At 34.0% G+C, this 19,249-nt stretch overlaps 4 protein-coding genes across 5 annotated transcripts; 2 read left to right on the top strand and 2 right to left on the bottom strand.

Moving 5' to 3' along the window:
- Positions 1–1,285: 1,285 nt before the first annotated feature.
- Positions 1,286–18,571, top strand: LOC120201066 (probable pectinesterase/pectinesterase inhibitor 34). 2 transcript variants are annotated; one of them, XM_039201752.1, is made up of 6 exons: positions 1,299–1,350; positions 1,381–2,299; positions 2,899–3,035; positions 3,582–4,279; positions 8,140–8,145; positions 18,560–18,571. In XM_039201752.1, the coding sequence occupies exons 1-4, from the start codon at positions 1,314–1,316 to the stop codon at positions 4,277–4,279; spliced, it is 1,791 nt and encodes a 596-aa protein (XP_039057683.1). In that variant the 5' UTR covers positions 1,299–1,313; the 3' UTR covers positions 8,140–8,145; positions 18,560–18,571. The 2 variants fall into 2 exon arrangements, with proteins under 2 accessions (XP_039057682.1, XP_039057683.1); XM_039201751.1 differs by having other exon boundaries at positions 1,286–2,299.
- Positions 7,223–9,262, top strand: LOC120201065 (pentatricopeptide repeat-containing protein At3g49240, mitochondrial-like). Its single transcript, XM_039201750.1, has one exon. The coding sequence runs from the start codon at positions 7,248–7,250 to the stop codon at positions 9,174–9,176; it is 1,929 nt and encodes a 642-aa protein (XP_039057681.1). The 5' UTR covers positions 7,223–7,247; the 3' UTR covers positions 9,177–9,262.
- LOC120201067 (E3 ubiquitin-protein ligase SINAT5-like) lies at positions 10,322–12,379 on the bottom strand. The gene is made up of 3 exons (XM_039201753.1): positions 11,899–12,379; positions 10,902–11,288; positions 10,322–10,805 (listed from the first exon to the last, which is right to left on the bottom strand). The coding sequence occupies exons 1-3, from the start codon at positions 12,148–12,150 to the stop codon at positions 10,452–10,454; spliced, it is 993 nt and encodes a 330-aa protein (XP_039057684.1). The 5' UTR covers positions 12,151–12,379; the 3' UTR covers positions 10,322–10,451.
- On the bottom strand, positions 16,227–18,531 carry LOC120201069 (protein DEFECTIVE IN MERISTEM SILENCING 3-like). Its single transcript, XM_039201754.1, has 5 exons — positions 17,920–18,531; positions 17,596–17,791; positions 17,294–17,491; positions 16,852–17,164; positions 16,227–16,746 (listed from the first exon to the last, which is right to left on the bottom strand). The coding sequence occupies exons 1-3, from the start codon at positions 17,975–17,977 to the stop codon at positions 17,302–17,304; spliced, it is 444 nt and encodes a 147-aa protein (XP_039057685.1). The 5' UTR covers positions 17,978–18,531; the 3' UTR covers positions 16,227–16,746; positions 16,852–17,164; positions 17,294–17,301.
- Positions 18,572–19,249: the final 678 nt, after the last annotated feature.

Raw genomic sequence — 19,249 nt, 5'->3', positions numbered from 1 at the left:
TTAAAAATGGGAGTATTATATTAATTAATCGAAAATAGTCTCATGAATTTCAATGTTCAAACTACAAATGGGATAATCAAACTCAGAGTATAAATTCGCGTCAAAATTCAAAGACCATTTCATTAATGCGTGAGCCGCTCCATTTGCATCCCGTTGAAGGTATTGAACCTTAATATTCTTGTAATCCATTAAAATCTCCATGGCTTCCCTGCAAATGGAACCCCACGAGCGATAAATCGACTCTGGATGAGATAATTTATTAATAATATTGGCATCATCCCCTCCACAATAACGATAGTCCAACTTTTTCGTACTGTCAATTTTTTTTTAATAATCTAGAATGAATAAAAGTAACATATGTTTAAATTTTTTCTTAATTATTGATAAAACATACATGTTATACAAATTGAATTACTCGAATTCAATATATCTAAGAATAATATCATTCCGTTTAATTATTAATTTTACTTGATAAGAAGTTATTTTACACTATCAATTTTAAACCAACGATGACCGCGTGTACTTCTACGAAACTAGCATCATGCATGACACTTAAAGATCATGCTGAGTAGGCTACCACTTGTCCAGTATAATCACGAGCTATCACCCCAAACTTCATTTATTAATAAATCAAACGAGTTGGTGGGTTAAATTCATGGAATTGAAATTATAAGTACTAAATTTTAAAAATGAAAAGAAAACAGGGACTATGACATGATTATATCATTCCAAAAAAAAAGACGGTAAAAGTAAAACGAAGTATAGGGACTAATTTGCAAGAAAAATTCTATCGTACGATAGTCTTAATATATGTATAAGAAAGATGTTATCGGAAATATTATTATTTTTTAACATTTTCGATAAAATATTAATTAAAACATTAATATTTTTTAACATTTTTGGTAAAGTGTCTAATATTAATATTTCGGGTAGGAAAATAATATTTTAGGTAGTACTTTATCGAATATGTTAACAAATCCGATAAAGTAATAATAATAATATTTTTGATAAAAATAATAATTTTAGGTAATTTTTTATCAAAAATATTTAAAAAATAAGAATATTTTCGGTAAACCGTAAATTCTGCCGCACGTGAGACTTTTCCAATTTAAAATCCCTTTTACAATGGCAAGAAAGTGGTGAAAGTAGAGAACAGCTCATTATTGCCATAAACTTCAACACCGACCTTCTCTTTTTCTCTCTAATTTCCACCGTCATCTTCTTTTATATAACCCCACCACTCTCTTTACTCCCTTTTATGAACATTCATGTGATCATTACTGATTTCGCAGACACACAAAGAACAAACTTCAATGGGATATGATAAGCTCCGGCGATCGGAGCCTGGAAGTTCCGGGAACCACTTGCAACAACATGAAGAACCCAGAGATCAAAAGAAGAAGAAAAGGCTTGTTTTCGTTTCATTTATCGCTCTGGGAATGATCATTGTGTCAGCTGTTTGTGCTGGGCTTGCGATGGTGATCCGTGAACGAGCTGCCGATCCGGTTACCGGCGGAGGAGACAACGGCGCCACCATGGTTCATCGTAAGCCTACTCAAGCTATTTCGAAGACCTGTGGGAAGACTCGGTTCCCGAACCTCTGTGTTAACTCGCTCCTCCAGTTCCCCGGCTCGATCACTGCTAGCGAGCAAGACCTCGTCCACATTTCGTTCAACATGACGTTGCGGCACTTCAGTCAGGCTCTTTATGGGACGTCGTTGATCTCATACGTTAAGATGGATCCACGTGTGCGGTCGGCATTCGACGACTGCCTCGAGCTTCTGGAAGACTCCGTCGACGCCCTCTCCCGGTCTCTCTCCTCCGTTGTTCCATCCCAAGACGGAGGCGATAACAAAGTCGGGTCTCCACAGGACGTGATGACATGGCTGAGCTCCGCGTTGACGAACCACGACACGTGCACGGAGGGGTTTGAGGGAGTGAGCGGGGAAGTGAAGTCACAAGTGGCGGCGAAACTGAAGGACTTGTCGGAGCTCGTGAGTAATTGCTTGTCTTTATTCGCGGTGAGCGGTGGGGACGATTTCGGAGGAGTGCCGGTGCAGAACAGACGATTGCTGGCGTCGGGTGACGATTTATCGGAAGAAAATATCGATGGGGAGAGATTCCCAAAATGGTTGGGGAGGAAGGAGAGACGACTGTTGAACACTCCGGTGTCCGCGATCCAGGCTGATATAATCGTTTCGAAAGATGGAAACGGCACCGTTAAGACGATTGGTGAGGCGATAAAAAAGGCGCCGGAATATAGTTCTCGGCGGATCATCATATACGTGAGAGCAGGAAGGTAAATTACTGTTTTAATAATTTTAAAGCCTAATTTACCGTTACAACCTTTAAAATTTCGGCTTTTCTTGATACACTATTAGTATTTAATTAAATAATTAACATCAAATTTATTAGAAACTTCCTACTAATATATAATTTAAAACTATTTAATTGGTATTTTTAATTTTTTATCATATTTATAAATATATTTATTGACCTTGAACATCATAGACAAGATTATATCAACAATCGGTTGATCTAGTGGGATGAGAAACTATAATTTTCAAATAATGTTAAATGTTTGAATCTTGACTTTTATGAATGGAGCAAACTAGATTGTGAGAGGCGTAATATCCGATTTGAATTAATAGATAAGATATTAGTTATTAATTAAAAAATAGTTGTGGCTTTGAATGATATTTTTCTATTTTTAATAGTACATTAGTGGGTTGGTATAACAAAATCAATCTTTATTTTTTATATAAGAAGTTTAATATTTAATATTATTTTTCATTGTTTTTGAAAATCTAAACAAAAAACAAAAAAATTGACTGATTCTTCAATAGAAGAAGCAGATGAAGATTTTAGTAATAAAAATCTGAGCAATGTGATTTGCAGGTACGAAGAGAAGGATTTGAAGGTGGGGAGGAAGAAAATAAACTTGATGTTTGTAGGTGACGGGAAGGGTAAAACAGTCATTTCCGGAGGAAAAAGTGTATATGACAACATGACCACATTCCACACCGCGTCCTTCGGTAAGTCTACGCGGTTTACCTTGCTACTTGTAGTACTTTCTTTTGTCTAATACTCAATTTAGTATTTAATTTTTATTTTGATTCAATTAAGTAATTGAATTTAATTTTTTTTGTTTAAATTAATATATAAACTTAATTTTTTTTGAATTGGTACTTATCATATAATTGGACCATAAAAATGTAAATATTAAGTTGAACTTTAAAATCAAAGTCGAGTATTAAAATATATATTTATCTGAAATAAAAATAATAAAAGAAGCACTAACGGGACCAAAAGGTCCAAAACCTTTAAGACATGCATGATGTTGAAGTTGCACATGGGCAGTTATTCTGGATAGACAAAGTACTAGATTCTTATATTCACTTCACCTAACCATATATTTTCTTTCATTATTTTTTTTTTCAAATAGAAATCGAATTTAATTTATAGAAAATAATTCTAATTTAATTGGAAACTGTTAGAGAGATGAAAGGTTATGATTTTTTGCTACAATTTGAAGCTCGGATGGATTCATTGATTGTTCGAGTGTCGTTTTCTCTCTACAGCTGCGACCGGTGCGGGTTTTATTGCAAGAGATATAACATTCGAGAACTGGGCCGGACCTGCCAAGCATCAGGCCGTGGCTCTTCGTGTCGGGGCGGATCATGCCGTAGTTTACCGATGCAACATTATTGGATACCAAGACACCCTATATGTTCACTCCAACCGGCAATTCTACCGCGAATGTGATATTTACGGCACAGTCGATTTCATTTTTGGTAACGCCGCCGTGGTGCTCCAAAACTGCAGCATTTACGCTCGAAAACCGATGGCCTTACAAAAGAACACCATCACGGCTCAAAATCGAAAAGACCCGAATCAAAATACAGGAATTTCGATCCATGCATCGCGAATTCTACCCACACCAGATCTCGTCGCAGCCAACAACAGCTTCCAAACGTATCTAGGCCGTCCATGGAAACTTTACTCCAGGACCGTGGTCATGTTGTCATACATGAACAACCACATTCACCCTAGGGGATGGCTCGAGTGGAACGCCACATTCGCCTTGGATACACTATATTACGGCGAATACATGAACTATGGGCCGGGTGCGGCGGTCGGGCAACGGATCGGATGGCCCGGGTATAGAGTCATTACTTCTGAAGTCGAAGCAAGCAAATTTACAGTTCAACAGTTTATTTATGGATCATCATGGTTACCATCAACTGGGGTTGCTTTCTTGGCTGGTTTACAAGTTTAAGTTAGATTTTTCATAAGTGTATGGTTTGACAAATGATCAGTGTATCCATTACCGGTTGTTAAATTTTTTAATCAATTTAAATAATTTTAAATTTTAAATATGAAAATTATGGTGTAATTATGATTTTAATTCATATATTCTTTTTAGTATTTAAATGGTTGTTTTAATTATTAAAATTTTAAAAAATATTGTATAATTTAAATAAATTCATTATTAAATTGAACTTGAACATGAATATCAGATGCATATATCATATATTCATATGAAATAAGTGTCACTATTCTTGCTAACGACAATAAATGTTATTGGAGCCTAAAGAGGTGTCTGAAGAAAATGATATGTTTGCTTTGGATTTTACCTATTTGTCGGTGCAACTGTTTGGGGCATGTGCGGCTCGGGTTTGTCTTAAAGTTATGTTGGTGTCGGTGAGTTGGGTAGTTGAACTGAGAAATGAATGCATACCGATAGGCCATTGGTTTGCTGGTTCGTTGCTCATTAAAGCATGCCCATGGGGGCATCACGGGTGCTGTCGGATTGAGTGAAAATGTTTGGAATTATATGGGATATTAGAGGTAGTCATAGATCGGATCAAGTCAAATTCAGTTGTACTGAGTATCGAATACGAGTATGTTTCTAATATGGACATATCGAAAACAAGTACTTTTTGAAAAAAATAAAGAAAGGGTCGGAACGACATAATGCTAAGCTGCTATATATTACCCAGTTTTAGAATCGAGTGGGATATTTTGATACAAATGCCTTCCACTCTTCTGGATCAATTCTCCCATCACCCTGCTTCGACAAATGTCAGCGGGAAACACGGAAGAAACGGAGACTAAGAATGTCAGTATCGAATACAAATAGATCGAATAGTTGAGCGTCTGCACCTTATCCACAATTGTTTCAACAACATCCTCCGAAAGAACTAAACCCGATTCATGCAAAAGTGCCAAAACCATGCCCTTCAACTGTGAGTTGATGAAAACTTTTAGTTTGTATCAACGATAAACAATCCTTAGACAATGAAACTCAGTATGTCAACGGTGCGACACGAACTCGATACAGCCTGAAAGCAACTGCAAAGGGATTGATTCAACTTAGAACATGTTTCTGAAGGAAGGTTCATAATTTCTCAATGTATTACCCAAGAAAGAAAAACATGACATGCAATTTTTTCAGCCACAGGTGCATTGGGGTGAAAGGCACCCAATGGTCGAACGAACTCCCCGAACGCAATAACCCCATTACATTCAACACCAAACAAATCGAAAATCAGTGAATAGTAGGCAATGATATAAGTGAAGACAGAACTATAACATTGCAGAAGAAGAGATATGTTCTCGTTGGAGTGATTTAGCGTTACAAACAGCTATAAATACATGCAATATTAGCTGAAGCCTGCACAAAAATAAAGTTAGATACCTAATACCAGCAATGTGGAGCTAGCAATACACACCCTGTCCGCAAAAGCAAAAAGATTCCTATGATTTTTGCTCTTGAAGAGGGCAAACCGGAGCTCTTCCTGTTCAAATGAGGAGGCATCTAATTTGTCAAAACATGACAGAAAATCGTTGATGTTCGATTACATCTCGAATCTTAAACGTACCTTGTGAATAAGCCCATATTCTGCAATTATCGAATTCTTTAGTTTCATAAAAAGCTCATACAAGGCCTCTAATTCGCTAACCGTAACTGCAAACAAGAGAAATAATTCGTGCTCCAATTGACCAAACATGTGTAGGATATGTGTGCCAGAGACAAAGAAATATAAAGAATCCAAGCAACATAAGACATATTTGTGAGCTACATGAAGATCCAGAATTGTTACTCACAAGGTGTTTCGGCAGCAAGAACTTTTGGGTCTTCATAACCAGGGACACGTTTGATGCTCTACGAGATTCCACAGCCCATGGCTACAACAAATGTTATTCAATCACAAAGTTGTCCACTCATTTGTAGCACCTACTACGAACGATTCACAAATAGTTTATCAAATACCATATTCATTTATACCCATATTATAACCATAACAACTCAACTTGCAATAATAATCAAGACACTAATATAAAACTCGAAAGTAAGAAAGGATCACTTTTGGCCTTTCCACTTTCCCTTTTTTCTCACCAACCAAACAAATGCTAGTAAGGTTACATAAAATATCAGTTTAACTTATGAATTCGATTAAAATTATCGTCATTGACCGTCTGTCATCATTGGCTGCCTCTGCCAATGTTCATTGCACCCAAAATTTTTAGTTCATTCTTTCTAGAGATCTTAGACGTGAATTTAATGTCCATTTCATCGATAAATATCTAGAACTCCACAAATATAACATAAACCTTTAACTTTTTTAAAATTAAATTATAATAATAAATATATTATTAATAATTTTTTAAAATAATCACATTAAAAATATAAATTTATATCATAATCAAATATATAATTTTTTAATGACGTAATATATTTATTGATAAAAAAGAAGTATCACAAAAAAATAATCATAAAAAATAAAATAAAATTTTGTAATAATTATATTTTAAAAATTAAGTATATTAGTTAATTTTAAAATATTAATTAAAATATTTCAGTAGACGATTACCTTTTATTTAGAATTCATGTATATTTCTATCGAAGTATAATAATTTTGAAACATATTAAATTTTATAGTTTAATATTTATTTTATTTAATTAAGCTTAAATTTAATGTATATTTGAATATATATATATATATATATATCAATAATTCTAATTAATTATGATGAAATGTTTTAAAATTAATTAATATATATTATATAATTTTCTTAATTATTCAAATGTTATTCTCAGAATTTTTCATTTTTTTCATTCGTCCTTAAACCCTATCAATTTTATCCCCAAAGTGTTCCGTTTTCAGCATATTAAAAACCCTCCATCTTCCCACCAACTAAACCCCGAAGCCTAAACTTTCCTTCCATTTTACCTCACAAAAATGGCTCTTTTGAAAACCGCCTTCCTCGACCATCTCAAAATCCTCGCCAATCCCCGCCACCGTTTTGCGCCCTCTTTCGTTACCCTCCGTTGCCTCTCATTTAGTACCCCGGAAGAAGCCGCCGCTGAACGCCGTCGCCGCAAGCGTCGCCTCCGAGTCGAACCTCCGCTCTCCTCCTCTCAACGTTCCCAACAACAGGCTCAGCAGGTGACCCCACCGAGACCGATTCAAAACCCAAACGCCCGTAAACTTCCTGAACCCGTAACGGCACTCTCCGGCAACCGCCTCAACCTCCACAACAAGATTTTGAAGCTCATTCGCGAGAACGACCTCGAGGAAGCCGCTCTGTACACGCGCCACTCTGTTTACTCTAATTGCCGCCCAACGATTTACACCGTCAACGCCGTCTTGAACGCCCAGCTCCGGCAATTGAAGTACGTGGATCTCCTCTCTTTGCATCGGTTCATTATCCTAGCTGGAATCGCCCCCAATGTGATCACACACAATCTAATTTTCCAAACTTATCTTGATTGCAAAAAACCCGATACTGCCCTCGAGCATTACAAGCAGTTCATTAATGAGTCCCCGGTGAGTCCTTCTCCTACTACTTATAGGATTTTAGTCAAAGGGTTGGTGGATAATGGGAAACTCGAGAAGGCTGTGGAAATGAAGGATGAAATGACCGAGAAAGGTTTGGCTCCTGACCCTATTGTTTATAGTTTTTTAATGTTCGGCTGTGCCAAGAACGGCGATTCCAATGGGATTTTTAAGCTTTTTGAGGAGTTAAAAGAGAAGAAAGATGAGGTTTTGGATGATGGGGTCGTTTATGGGGGCTTAATAAACGGGTACTTCATGAAGGGAATGGAGAAGGAAGCTATGAAGTGTTATGAAGAAGCTTGTGGAGAGAATTCAAAGCTTAAAATAAGTGATGTTGCTTATAATTATGTTCTTGACGCATTAAGTAAGAACAGGAAGTTTGATGAGGCTTTGAGGTTGTTTGATAGGATGAAAAATGAGCATAATCCTCCTAGGAGATTAGCTGTGAATTTGGGAAGCTTTAATGTGATTGTTGATGGATATTGCGCCGAAGGTAAGTTTAAGGAAGCCATCGATGTTTTCAGGTCAATGCTCGATTATAGGTGTACTATGGATACTTTGTCATTTAACAATTTGATTGATCAGTTGTGTCAAAATGGATTGGTGGGTGAAGCGGAGGAGCTATATGGTGGAATGGGGACTGAGGGGGTTAGCCCTGATGAGTATACTTATGTTCTGTTGATGGATGCTTGCTTTAAAGTGGATAGGATTGATGACGGAGCTTCATATTTTAGGAAGATGGTAGAGGCGGGTTTGAGGCCGAGCTTGGCTGTTTACAATAGATTGGTGGATGAATTGGTTAAAGTTGGGAAAGTGGATGAGGCGAAATCGTTTTACGATACAATGGTGAAGAAGCTTAAGATGGATGATGCAAGCTATAAGTTTATGATGAAAGCACTCAGTGATGTCGGGAAGTTGGATGATGCACTGAAGATGGTTGATGAGATGTTGGATGAGGAAATCTCTGATTTTACCGAGGAGTTGCAAGGATTTGTTAAAGAGCTGTTAAGAAATGTAGGGAGAGAAGATGAGTTGACAAAGCTTATGGAGGAGAAAGAGAGACTGAAGGCCGAAGCTAAAGCTCGAGAAGTCGAAGCTGCAGAAGCAGCCAAGAGAAGTGCCAAAGCTGCAGTTGCATCTTTGCTTCCATCAAAGTTATTTGGGAGAAAGGAAGGTGAATCTGAGTCGTCTGTAGACACTGAAAACACCATTGATGCTTCCTCTCGAGGTGAAGTACCGGGTGAAGATGAGAGTGAAGGGCCTATTGAGGAAGCTTCTGTTATGGGGTCTGATGCAGATTCTAATGCTGTTGATGCAAAGCAACCATTTTGATGAAAATATTGTCTAAAACTGATTGCAAATGACAGCAGGTAATAGCTTCCGTATTTTGAATGATAAAGTCTCATCTTTTATGTTCATTCATGGTCTCAGTTTTATCTGCTTAGTCTCTCTAATTGGGGAATTAAAAGAAAATCTGGTTTTGAGTAAGCATAATTTCTTAATTATTGATGGGAATACTGGCTTAATAATTATTGCTGGAAAGGATCTGAGGGTGTCATCTGAGATTTGTCATTCAAAACTATATGATGTGAATTCCACTAATATCGTGTTTGATCCTGAATTCGTATAGTGTTTGTATTAAAACAATAGCTTGAGCAATCATAAAGAAATAAACAAAGAATTATCAATATTTTTATAGAAATATCAATAGTTTCAAAGAATGTTTCAAGATTTCATTGAAAAAAATGTCCATAGTCCAAAATATACAGCAATTCCAAGTTTACATTACTATACAGAAATTTCAAGAACCTATTCAAGACACATTAATTCCTTTTAAGACTCTCCCTTATCTCCATATTGTAAATACAAAGAGCATGTTCTCTTTCCGTTTAAAACCATCTCTTAGATGTAAAGAGCTGTACACATACAAACCTGAAGAGCAGCAAATGCAAAGAAGGGAAATATGGAACAGAAAGTCAACCATGGAAATAATGAAATGCTGATAGAACAAAGAAATACAACAGTCTTTGTTCGTCTGTCTTTGTTGGCACCATCTTGATTTCCCCTTCAAGGACTTTCTCGCGAACATAGTAATAGTACACTTCTATATGTTTTGTCCTTGCATGGAAGATTAGATTCTCTATTAGACATATAGTTGATAGGTTATCGAAAAAAGCCTTACTTGATAATATATTAGCTGATGAAGATCTTCTATTAATTGTTTCAACTAAGTACTTTCTTGTGTTTGATGCTACAAAATAATAATATTGTTAATTGTCTCTTACTACACTATTATATTGCTCCTGTTCCAAGATTAAACATATACTCAATTGAAAACTTTCATCCATTCGTATCGTGTTTGATCGTGAATTCGTATGGTGTACGTGACTTTGTGTTACTTTTTTCTTGTTACATTCAAATTAATCAAATTATTGCAAAAAGAAGGTTGGGGAATAAGATATTCTTATTGCACATTTCATTGAAGCTGAAAATTTTCATCCATTACAATATACCAGAAACGGGTTGGCAGAGAGCGGTTGAACACACTGAAAAACAGATCGAAACAGACAGAAAAAAAAGTTGTCAGAATCAATTGTCTCAGCTACATTAGTTCGGTATGCACATACCAGCATCTGGATTTTGTTCTTCCTTCCATATCCTTCCTGTAACCCTCAGCTTTAGCTCCTTTCTATCCCCACCAGAGAAGAAAAGTGCCATGTTTCGTTGGATGATTAGACCATCATGGCTGTCCCTGACTTTCCGGTGACTATCACGGATGCTGCGTGGGGTGCCTTCCCATGTAAGTTTCCGGCCATTTCCTCCAACTTCTAGGCTGTAGCTATAGTTCCTAGCCTCCGTCTCGTCACCCATGAAACGAAGAAATGCCATGTAGACAGGAGTCATTCCCAACTGGAAGGCTTCAAAGTGTAGGCAGAAATACTGACCATAACAATGGAACACCTGTCAAACATCAGCAAAACCAGCAGATTAAGGTTCATGCCAGGAAGATTATTACAGATCACATCGGAACATAGTAATAAAAGATACAAAACTAACCGTCAGCATCCAAGTAGCATTTTCAACTTCCCGATGGTTGGATTTCACGTATCTATGGTTAAATGTGGAGCCGGTGTGCATGTCCACCTTATGGTCATCCCTCAGATGGGCAACGAGGAAAGGAATATCCCCAACAACGGAACACTCCGAACCAGCATAGGGACAATTGTATGGTCTGTAGTTGCAAATTCCCTCATGCTTGAGTTTGCTGTAGTAGGGATATATTTCCGAGCACCCCAACGTGTAGTATTTGCAGGGCAATTCAAGGGACTCTGCTATTTTCTCCAATGCTAAACATCTAATATCACCGAGTTCATGTCTACAAGTCGGGCACCGGTTGTGTACTCGGATTTTACAGGTAGAACAAAGTGTATGTCCATTGGGGCACTGCAAAAAGCCGTAGTGTTAGAGAGAGGAATTTATCCTCCATATACAAACAAAATATCCTTGCTATGTACCCTAAAATTTTTAATTATTATATATTTTAGATATATTTTTTATATTTTTTTTATTGATAATATATTTTCTAGAATTTTATAAATTCAACCCCCTAATATTAGAACCTGTGTCCGTCCCTGTTTGCTAACCGATCAAACAAATATTTAGAGATCTCACCGTCCAGCACATCAGAGAAATTACCTTCTCAAATTATTCCAATGTTTTCTTCTCTGTAATAGAATTTCAGATTACAAGATAGAAAAAAACAATGTTAGGAGAAATTTGTCCCGTTTAAGGATTCGATCCGGCTTGATTCTAGATATAATCGGAATCCATTTGGTTACTAAACAATGGTTATTAGACCCAAAAAGAAAAATAACAACATACATGATGAACTATAATTTCTACGCAAATATGTAAATGAATATGCACAATCCATCTTAAAAATTGAAAAGAAACTATTACAAAAACAATGCTTTCCCTTCAAATGCACAACAAATCAAAGTCAACACGAGCAGGGGGGAAGGGGGTAATGAATTGAAGAAAGACGCGATAAAACCTGATGGATCGGCGGGTACATAGAATTGGTACAAACAGGGCATTCTAACAATTCACTGACGCTGGAAGCTGGAGCGACCGCCGTTGGAATTCCGAGATTGTTGATGTTATTACCATTATCGATGCTGTTTCTAGTGGCATTATGAGGTTTCGACGACGGGGGTTGATGGTAGGCAGGGCCAGGGTGTGGATTATGGTGATGGATCTCAGCCTCATCTACGGTCGAAAGGCATTCAATATTATCAAAATCCATTCTTAAGCAATAAAATGCCCTCTGAAGCCCAAATCTCCGACTCTTGTTTGTATCAACTCTGAAACACACACCCAAAACTCCAATTTCTTTTCTCAATTCCCTTCTTCCTCTCTTCCTTTTTCCTTTATCTTTTCAATTAGGAGATGATGACCGAGAGAAAGAGAGAGAGAGGAAAGAAGAAAGAGGAGATTTGGGAGAACAAAATGGATCCAAAAGAACCAAACACACCCCTCTTCTCTCCTCCTTTAATAAGACACATCCTTCCTTTGCTTTCGCTCCCTTTTTATTTAGAGTAAACTGCACGGAAGATCACCTAACTATAAACCTTTTTCACTCTGACTACCAATGTTTCAATTTAATCAATCAGACCACCCAACTATTTAAATTCTTCAATCAAATCACTGTCTATTAACTTTTAACAGGGAAGTGACGTGGCAGTTAAAAGATTTAGTATAATTACATATTTGATCTTTAATATTTATATTTTTTATCAATTTAATCATAATTTAATTAAAATAAATTTTATTTTCAATTAAATGAGGACATGTGTCAGTATCTAGTTGGAGGACATCTTCATAATTATTTATTTATTTAATCTAATTTATATTTATTTCAATAAGGTGGTGAACCATGTCACAACCATATTAAGTGGATTAATTAACATGCGCACACACTGAACTGCTGAGATAACCTAACTCATTTACCTTCAATATACAATATATTGTATATATCTTATTTCAGTTAAAATTAGAAAAAAGAGAGAGAAAGAATTGAATATGCAAATTGGAGATTCAAAACAAGGATGAAATTACTTTAACCATTAATCTAATCACATTTAAATATAATTACTGTATTTTTATATATTTTAGAATTTTTAAATGGAAGAAATAATTCTTAATTTTTTATTAACTATAATTTATATAATTTTATTTTTTTAATGGAAGAAATAATTTTTATTTTTATTTATTAACTATATTTTACAAAAAAAATTACATATTTTTAATTTTTGTTAATGAAAGAATTAGTTCTTAATTTTTATTTCTTAATTATAATTTAAAATATTTTATATATTTTTAATTTTTGTTAGTGGAAGAAATAATATTTAATTTTATTTATTAATTATAATTTAATAATCATATATTCTATTGAATTGTTGTTAATGGAAGAAATAATTTCTAATATTATATATAAATATTAAATTATAATTAATAAATAAAATTAAATATTATTTCTTCCATGAACAAACATTAAAAATATAAAAAAATATTATAAATTATACTTAATAAATAAAAATTAAACATTATTTCTTTCATTAAAAATTTAAAATATATAAAAATATTGTAAATTATATTCAAATACAATTGAGTTTAATGGTTAAAGTAATTTCATCCTTGTTTCAAATCCGCAATGTGCATTTTCAATTCTTTTTTTTCTCTTTAACTGGACTAAGATATATAAAATATTTTGTAAATCAAAACCAAAGGAATTGGTTATCTTAGCGGTTCAGGCGTGTGCATGTTACCAGGATGACCCAAGTTTGACTCTTGTTAAGTGTATTAATCTCCCTTTCATTTTCTCACTTAATAAGATTGTGACACATGTCACCGTTTTATTGATGGAAATATAAATTGGATTAAATAAATAAACAATTATGAAAATGTCCTCCAACATAGTATTGACACATGTCACCATCTAATTGAAAATAAAATTTATTTTAATTAAATTAAATTATGACCAAATATACAATTATACCAATTTTTTTAACTGTCATGTCACATTCTCCATTAAAACTTAACGGTAAGTGACTTGATTGAAATATTTAAATAGTTTGGTGATATAATTGATTAAATTGAAACATTAATAGTCAAAGTGAAAAAAAGCTATAGTTAAGTGGTCACCCTTGTAGTTTACTTTTTTATTTATTTATTCATTTTAATGGTAAACAATAAATAACGTAAAAGCTTGAAATTGAAACCTCGCACCTCATTGATACAAATTACAACCACCAAATATTAACTACATCACGCTAAACCAAAATCATAATCCCATTTTTTAATAATTTAAAATAGGCGTACAGTTATTTTTTTAATTTTATTTTATTTTCAATTACGTAAATAAAGGGTGTATTTAATTAAGAGTATTTTCGATAAAACGTGTTTAGTTAGTCACTTTTTTTATCTTACATAGTTGATATGAGTATCATTTTCTCTATATAAATTCATTTGGGATGCTATTCTTTAATTATATTAGAAATGAGTATCATTCTCATAAAATTACCGTTAATTTATTCATAGTTAAACTATTTAAGTTTGATGAGTTTTAATTTGATTTGATTTTATAAAATTATTTTTTACAATTCAAATTTGAGGTGGATCAAGATGATTTTCGTGTAAAAAAGAGTCATATCGTTATAGGTAGGGGTGAGCAAAATCCTACTCGACTTGAAAAATCAATTTTTTTTTTAATTTTGAGTTATTCAAGTCGAGTTATTCGAGTCAACTCAAATTATATGTTCGATTTTTGAGTTCAAGTAAAGTTAGAATTTGGAAATCTCAAGTTACTCGAAAAATAAAAAATTTGGCTGACTATTTTGATAGTTTTACGATTTAGTCCCTGATTTTCTTATTCATTCAATTCATCATTCATTTTAAGTTCGTTTTTTTTACTAAATTTAAATCACATGCTCCTAAACCATCATAGAATACCAATGTGCTTTCAATTCCTCTTTTGATAACAATTTTTTATTTTTCAATTTAATCCCTCAACTTTTCATGATTTCTTTATTTATTCAATTCACACTTCTTTTTAAGTCAATTTTACCAAATTTGAATCACATGCACTTATACTACTATAGAATACCTATGCAACTTCAATTCTTATTTTTTTTTATTAAAAATATACTCTCTTTTTTCGTTTAGTCTCTTAACTTTATATTTTACTCAATTTGTTCTTTTGATTGCAGTTGTTTGGAAATTTTTTCTTCCCATCAATTTCTTGACTCTTTTAAACTCTCATCAATACTTTACCCTCAAAATATATTCTTTAAAATATAATATTGTAAATATATTTTATAATTTTATATTGTATTTGATATATTAAATAACATTATATTGTTTAAAGAATATGAAAAAAATACATATATCTTATTTGATTAGAGAAAATTAAAAAATTAGAATCAATCCTTATCATAAATACTATAAATAATTATAATAAAATTGTATAGAAACTCGAATAATTCGACTCAAATTTCTTAAAATTGACTTGAAAAAATTTCAAATTAAATTCGAGTCACAAAATATAACTCATCAACTCGAATAGCTCAAAATTTTTGAATCAACTCGACTCGATTTTATGTTCACCTTTAGTTATAAGTATAGGGTAAGAAAATTCTTGATCCGATCCAAAATAATTATCATATTTTCTAATTATATTAACAATAATTACTATAATATTTTTCATATATATAATTGTTTTTTATGAAATAAAAATAAAAATTATTATTATTTTGTTAAGTCAAATCGATAATTAATTTTTATTTCAAAATTCAAAATAAATAAAATATTATAAAATATTAAGATGAATGGAAAACGAAAAAATATTTTAATATTTATATGGAAAACGAATGAAAAATTATAATAGCTAAAAGATAAATCTTATCCCATTTCGCATAGTGTCTATTCCTATTTTTTACAAATAATTTTTTTTATAAAGAAATATATTGTCATATTTTGTGAATATTTGCTAAACTATATTAATAGCCGAACTATTTAATATACATTTGTGTTAATGGATAGTGATATATTATAAACAAAGTGATAGTAAGGATTTAATTATTAACTTATTAATTTAAAATTAAAAATAGATTAAGAGTCGTTGGGATGAAGTTAAATTTAAGATAAAATATTCTCGACTCGACCTGATAAAATATTCCGAGACAACTCTCCGATGATTTAAGTTGCCGGAAAACACTTTCTCCACTCAATTTTACAGCAGTTTACGTCAACAATTTCATCAAAACGATCAAATGTGGCAAACAACTAAAAGAATCTGCATTTCCATCAACTGTGATTGAATTAGATCATTTAATATGATAAAATATACATCTTGGTAATAAAAAAGGCTAATGTTTCAGCTGTAAGAGAAGATCCCATCATTTCAACAGATTTTGCAAATAGCTTGATCATATATGAACATGAAACTATCGAGAATTAACCTGTGTATATTATCTTTATAGAACTATCGAGCGAATAAAGAGCAGTCGATTAGAAATATAGTCACCTCGGAGTCGATTGGGAGGGAGTTCCGAGCTCTTGGGTGTATTGCAGTGGGCACATATACCTCGGAGTTGATTGGGAGGGAGTTCCGAGCTCTTGGGTGTATTGCAGTGGGCTCATAGTTACGATATCGTTGATCGCATCATCGGTATTATCCATGTACTTCTGGAACTTGGTTTTTTTCTTGTTGTGCCTAGGAGGTCTCTCTTAAGCTTTTCATTTGATTTCTCTATATGTTGCAAGGTGGTTGTTAGTTCAATTTGTTTTTCCTTGATTTGATCCATGATTTTCTTGCTTTGAGGAGACACGTTCCTGTTCTCGACTGGAAAATATATTTCCGGATTCCAAGAAGGCAACAACTTGAGAAATTAGACATGAAGCAGATAACTAAGCGCATATGCATAGCTAGCGAGAGAGTATTAAGTACCTGAATCCAAGAGATATAAGTCCATTCTTTCTCAGAATCCCTCCATCCAGAGACACAGCACCATGTTTTATGCAATTACGAGCCTTTTCCATATGTTTCCTCGTATCGTATACTTAACCTTACCAAAAAGTCTGTAAAAAGAGTCTCACACAAGCCGTGGCCGGAATCAATTCTGTAGGTAGAATTATCTAGGTTAATCATGTTAACTGCATAGCCGATAAACCCCGGAGGACAGTGTCCAAATGATAAGCTAGGATCTAGTAAGACTAACTTCTTTTGAGGGTCATTGAATTCAACCCCTCCCGGATAAGGCCTGCATGATTGAACATTACATAGAATAGTTATATTCAATTCTTGAAGATTTGTTCTTTAATGTCTATAAGAATAGTTGTAGTGATCTTCGTTAACGTTTCGAAACCAATAAGTATCATGCATACGGTACCTTATATCCTAGAGGCAGACAACAAGAAATCTGCCACTTAAAGATTTACCAAGAGCGGTAGCTTTTGCATGAAGACCGAACCTAGAATCAACTTCACCATTATGCCCATGCTGCTCAAGAGCATGAACATCCGCTGAATAATAGGATTTGCATACAACCGCAAACATTTGATCTTCGCCCAAGTACTCGGATAAAATCCTACAACAGAGATATCGGGAAAATTATCGGAGATGAAGTTACAGAACATGTAATATTTTCATTATGTCTCGCAGTGACATCTTTAAAAATAAAGCAAAGACAACCTGCTAAGTTGAACAGAGCAAACTGTTCCAAGTAGTGCTACCACGCCTACTACATCTTCCGTGATATTCATCGGTGGTCCTTGAGCAAGACTGCAGACAACAGCAGCTGCAGTACGACCTCTTCCCTGGATCAGTTTCATTAGTTCTTTTGTTGACAAGCAATCCAGATTGTTTGCTAAATCGGGTTCCGGAGAAGCTGCAAAAAGATGAAGATAAAGAACTGCTTTCGTCTTTTTTAACATAACAAGTTTACGAGGATAAACAAGAATTATAAACAAGCCATGTTTATTATTAAAAATAATCGATTTAAACGAGAAAAACAACCTTGCAACCTAGAAATATCGTGCTCGATGCCTGTCTTCCAACAATTAAGACCTCTCATAAAATTTTCCCTATGTCCCACACGCTCAGCCAGGGTATCAAATAGCGTTCCGAAAACGATATTACGGCCGCAATATTGCGGTCGCGCCACCGTCCGAAACCATTATTCATAGTTTTTGCGGTGGGTCACGATTCACACTGATAGCGGTCGATTGCGTCCGTAACTAAACGGGAACGGACGATTGCGCCGATAACAGGACGCAATCACCGTTATTCAACCGTATTTGCCATATCTTAAGAAAAACCCACTGCTGATCTTAACGGACTTTGCTGCAATTGTTATGGAAGATGAAGGAAGGAAGGAGAAGAAATAGAAAAAGAGAAAAAGTCACTGTTGAACACACCTTCATCTGGATCCTTCTGTTTTGAAATCAAAACTTGATCTGTCTGGGTTCCAGTCCCAGCTTCCTACTCAACTGTAATTTTTGCTTCTCATCTGGGTGTGGGCACTCCTTGTACATTCTTCACGTTTTAACTAACAATATCAATTCGTTTATCCAAAAGAAAAGAAAAAAAAACAAAATCTGATTCTGGTTTGAAGAGAAAGAAGGGCCAACAGAGTTTTCTTCTTTTAGTTTTCTAGAATGTTCATTCAAACGGTTTTAAGATGAGTTTTATATTTTTTCGAGTAGTATGTTAACAGTTGTCTCCCACTTTGTTGCTTTAATGGATGTAGTTAGTGTGGTGCACATGGACTTTTATCATTTTATTTTTTAGTTTCAATAAAGAGCTGGCCATTTCATTTGTCAAAAAAAATATTATGTATTATAAACTTATAATTTTATATTTTATATTTTTTATGTGATTTTTTTATTAGTTCTTATGTGGATTTTTAAAAAAATAATATAAATACGTGTAACCAGGTTTATAAATACCCGCCTCTTACGGGCCAAGACTCGAAAGTCTCGAATACCTAAAATGTAAGTACCTGAATTTAAACACCCTTAACATGGGCAATTAAGCCAACAACCTAGAGCTCCCTTAAGAAGCACACCTAAACTACTGGGCTAAGTCCACTTGGTAATAGTTTACAACATTTTATATATTTTGTTTTTAGCTAAAGACCTTCTAATGTATGGAAAACAAATTGAATCCAAAAAAATAGCCGGAAGGGATCACACTTGGGTCTTCAAGGGTATTACGACGTGCTCCTAACACTGAACAAACACTCAAATTTGGTTCATGTCTTGCAACATAATGTATTTACCTTGTATCATAACAAAAATAATAAAATGAATTAAACATTGATTATTTTAGAGAATATATAACCACC

This window comes from Hibiscus syriacus, unplaced genomic scaffold (assembly GCF_006381635.1).
Source record: "Hibiscus syriacus cultivar Baekdansim isolate YM2019G1 unplaced genomic scaffold, ASM638163v2 tig00006858_pilon, whole genome shotgun sequence".
Lineage (NCBI taxonomy): Eukaryota > Viridiplantae > Streptophyta > Magnoliopsida > Malvales > Malvaceae > Hibiscus > Hibiscus syriacus.
This window is presented reverse-complemented; position numbering and strand designations above follow the sequence as displayed.

What these genes read in the sequence shown, in the direction of transcription:
- LOC120201066 (XM_039201751.1), top strand. Translation starts at nt 1,314, where the DNA reads ATGGGATATGATAAGCTCCGGCGATCGGAGCCTGGAAGTTCCGGGAAC. An exon ending in ATATACGTGAGAGCAGGAAG is followed by an intron (nt 2,300 to 2,898) that starts GTAAATTACTGT and finishes TGTGATTTGCAG; the next exon opens with GTACGAAGAGAAGGATTTGA. An exon ending in ATTCCACACCGCGTCCTTCG is followed by an intron (nt 3,036 to 3,581) that starts GTAAGTCTACGC and finishes TTCTCTCTACAG; the next exon opens with CTGCGACCGGTGCGGGTTTT.
- LOC120201065 (XM_039201750.1), top strand. Translation starts at nt 7,248, where the DNA reads ATGGCTCTTTTGAAAACCGCCTTCCTCGACCATCTCAAAATCCTCGCC.
- LOC120201067 (XM_039201753.1), bottom strand. Translation starts at nt 12,150, where the DNA reads ATGGATTTTGATAATATTGAATGCCTTTCGACCGTAGATGAGGCTGAG. An exon ending in TGTACCCGCCGATCCATCAG is followed by an intron (nt 11,289 to 11,898) that starts GTTTTATCGCGT and finishes GGCTTTTTGCAG; the next exon opens with TGCCCCAATGGACATACACT. An exon ending in ATGCTACTTGGATGCTGACG is followed by an intron (nt 10,806 to 10,901) that starts GTTAGTTTTGTA and finishes GATGTTTGACAG; the next exon opens with GTGTTCCATTGTTATGGTCA.
- LOC120201069 (XM_039201754.1), bottom strand. Translation starts at nt 17,977, where the DNA reads ATGAGAGGTCTTAATTGTTGGAAGACAGGCATCGAGCACGATATTTCT. An exon ending in CGATATTTCTAGGTTGCAAG is followed by an intron (nt 17,792 to 17,919) that starts GTTGTTTTTCTC and finishes ATCTTTTTGCAG; the next exon opens with CTTCTCCGGAACCCGATTTA. An exon ending in TGCTCTGTTCAACTTAGCAG is followed by an intron (nt 17,492 to 17,595) that starts GTTGTCTTTGCT and finishes TCTCTGTTGTAG; the next exon opens with GATTTTATCCGAGTACTTGG.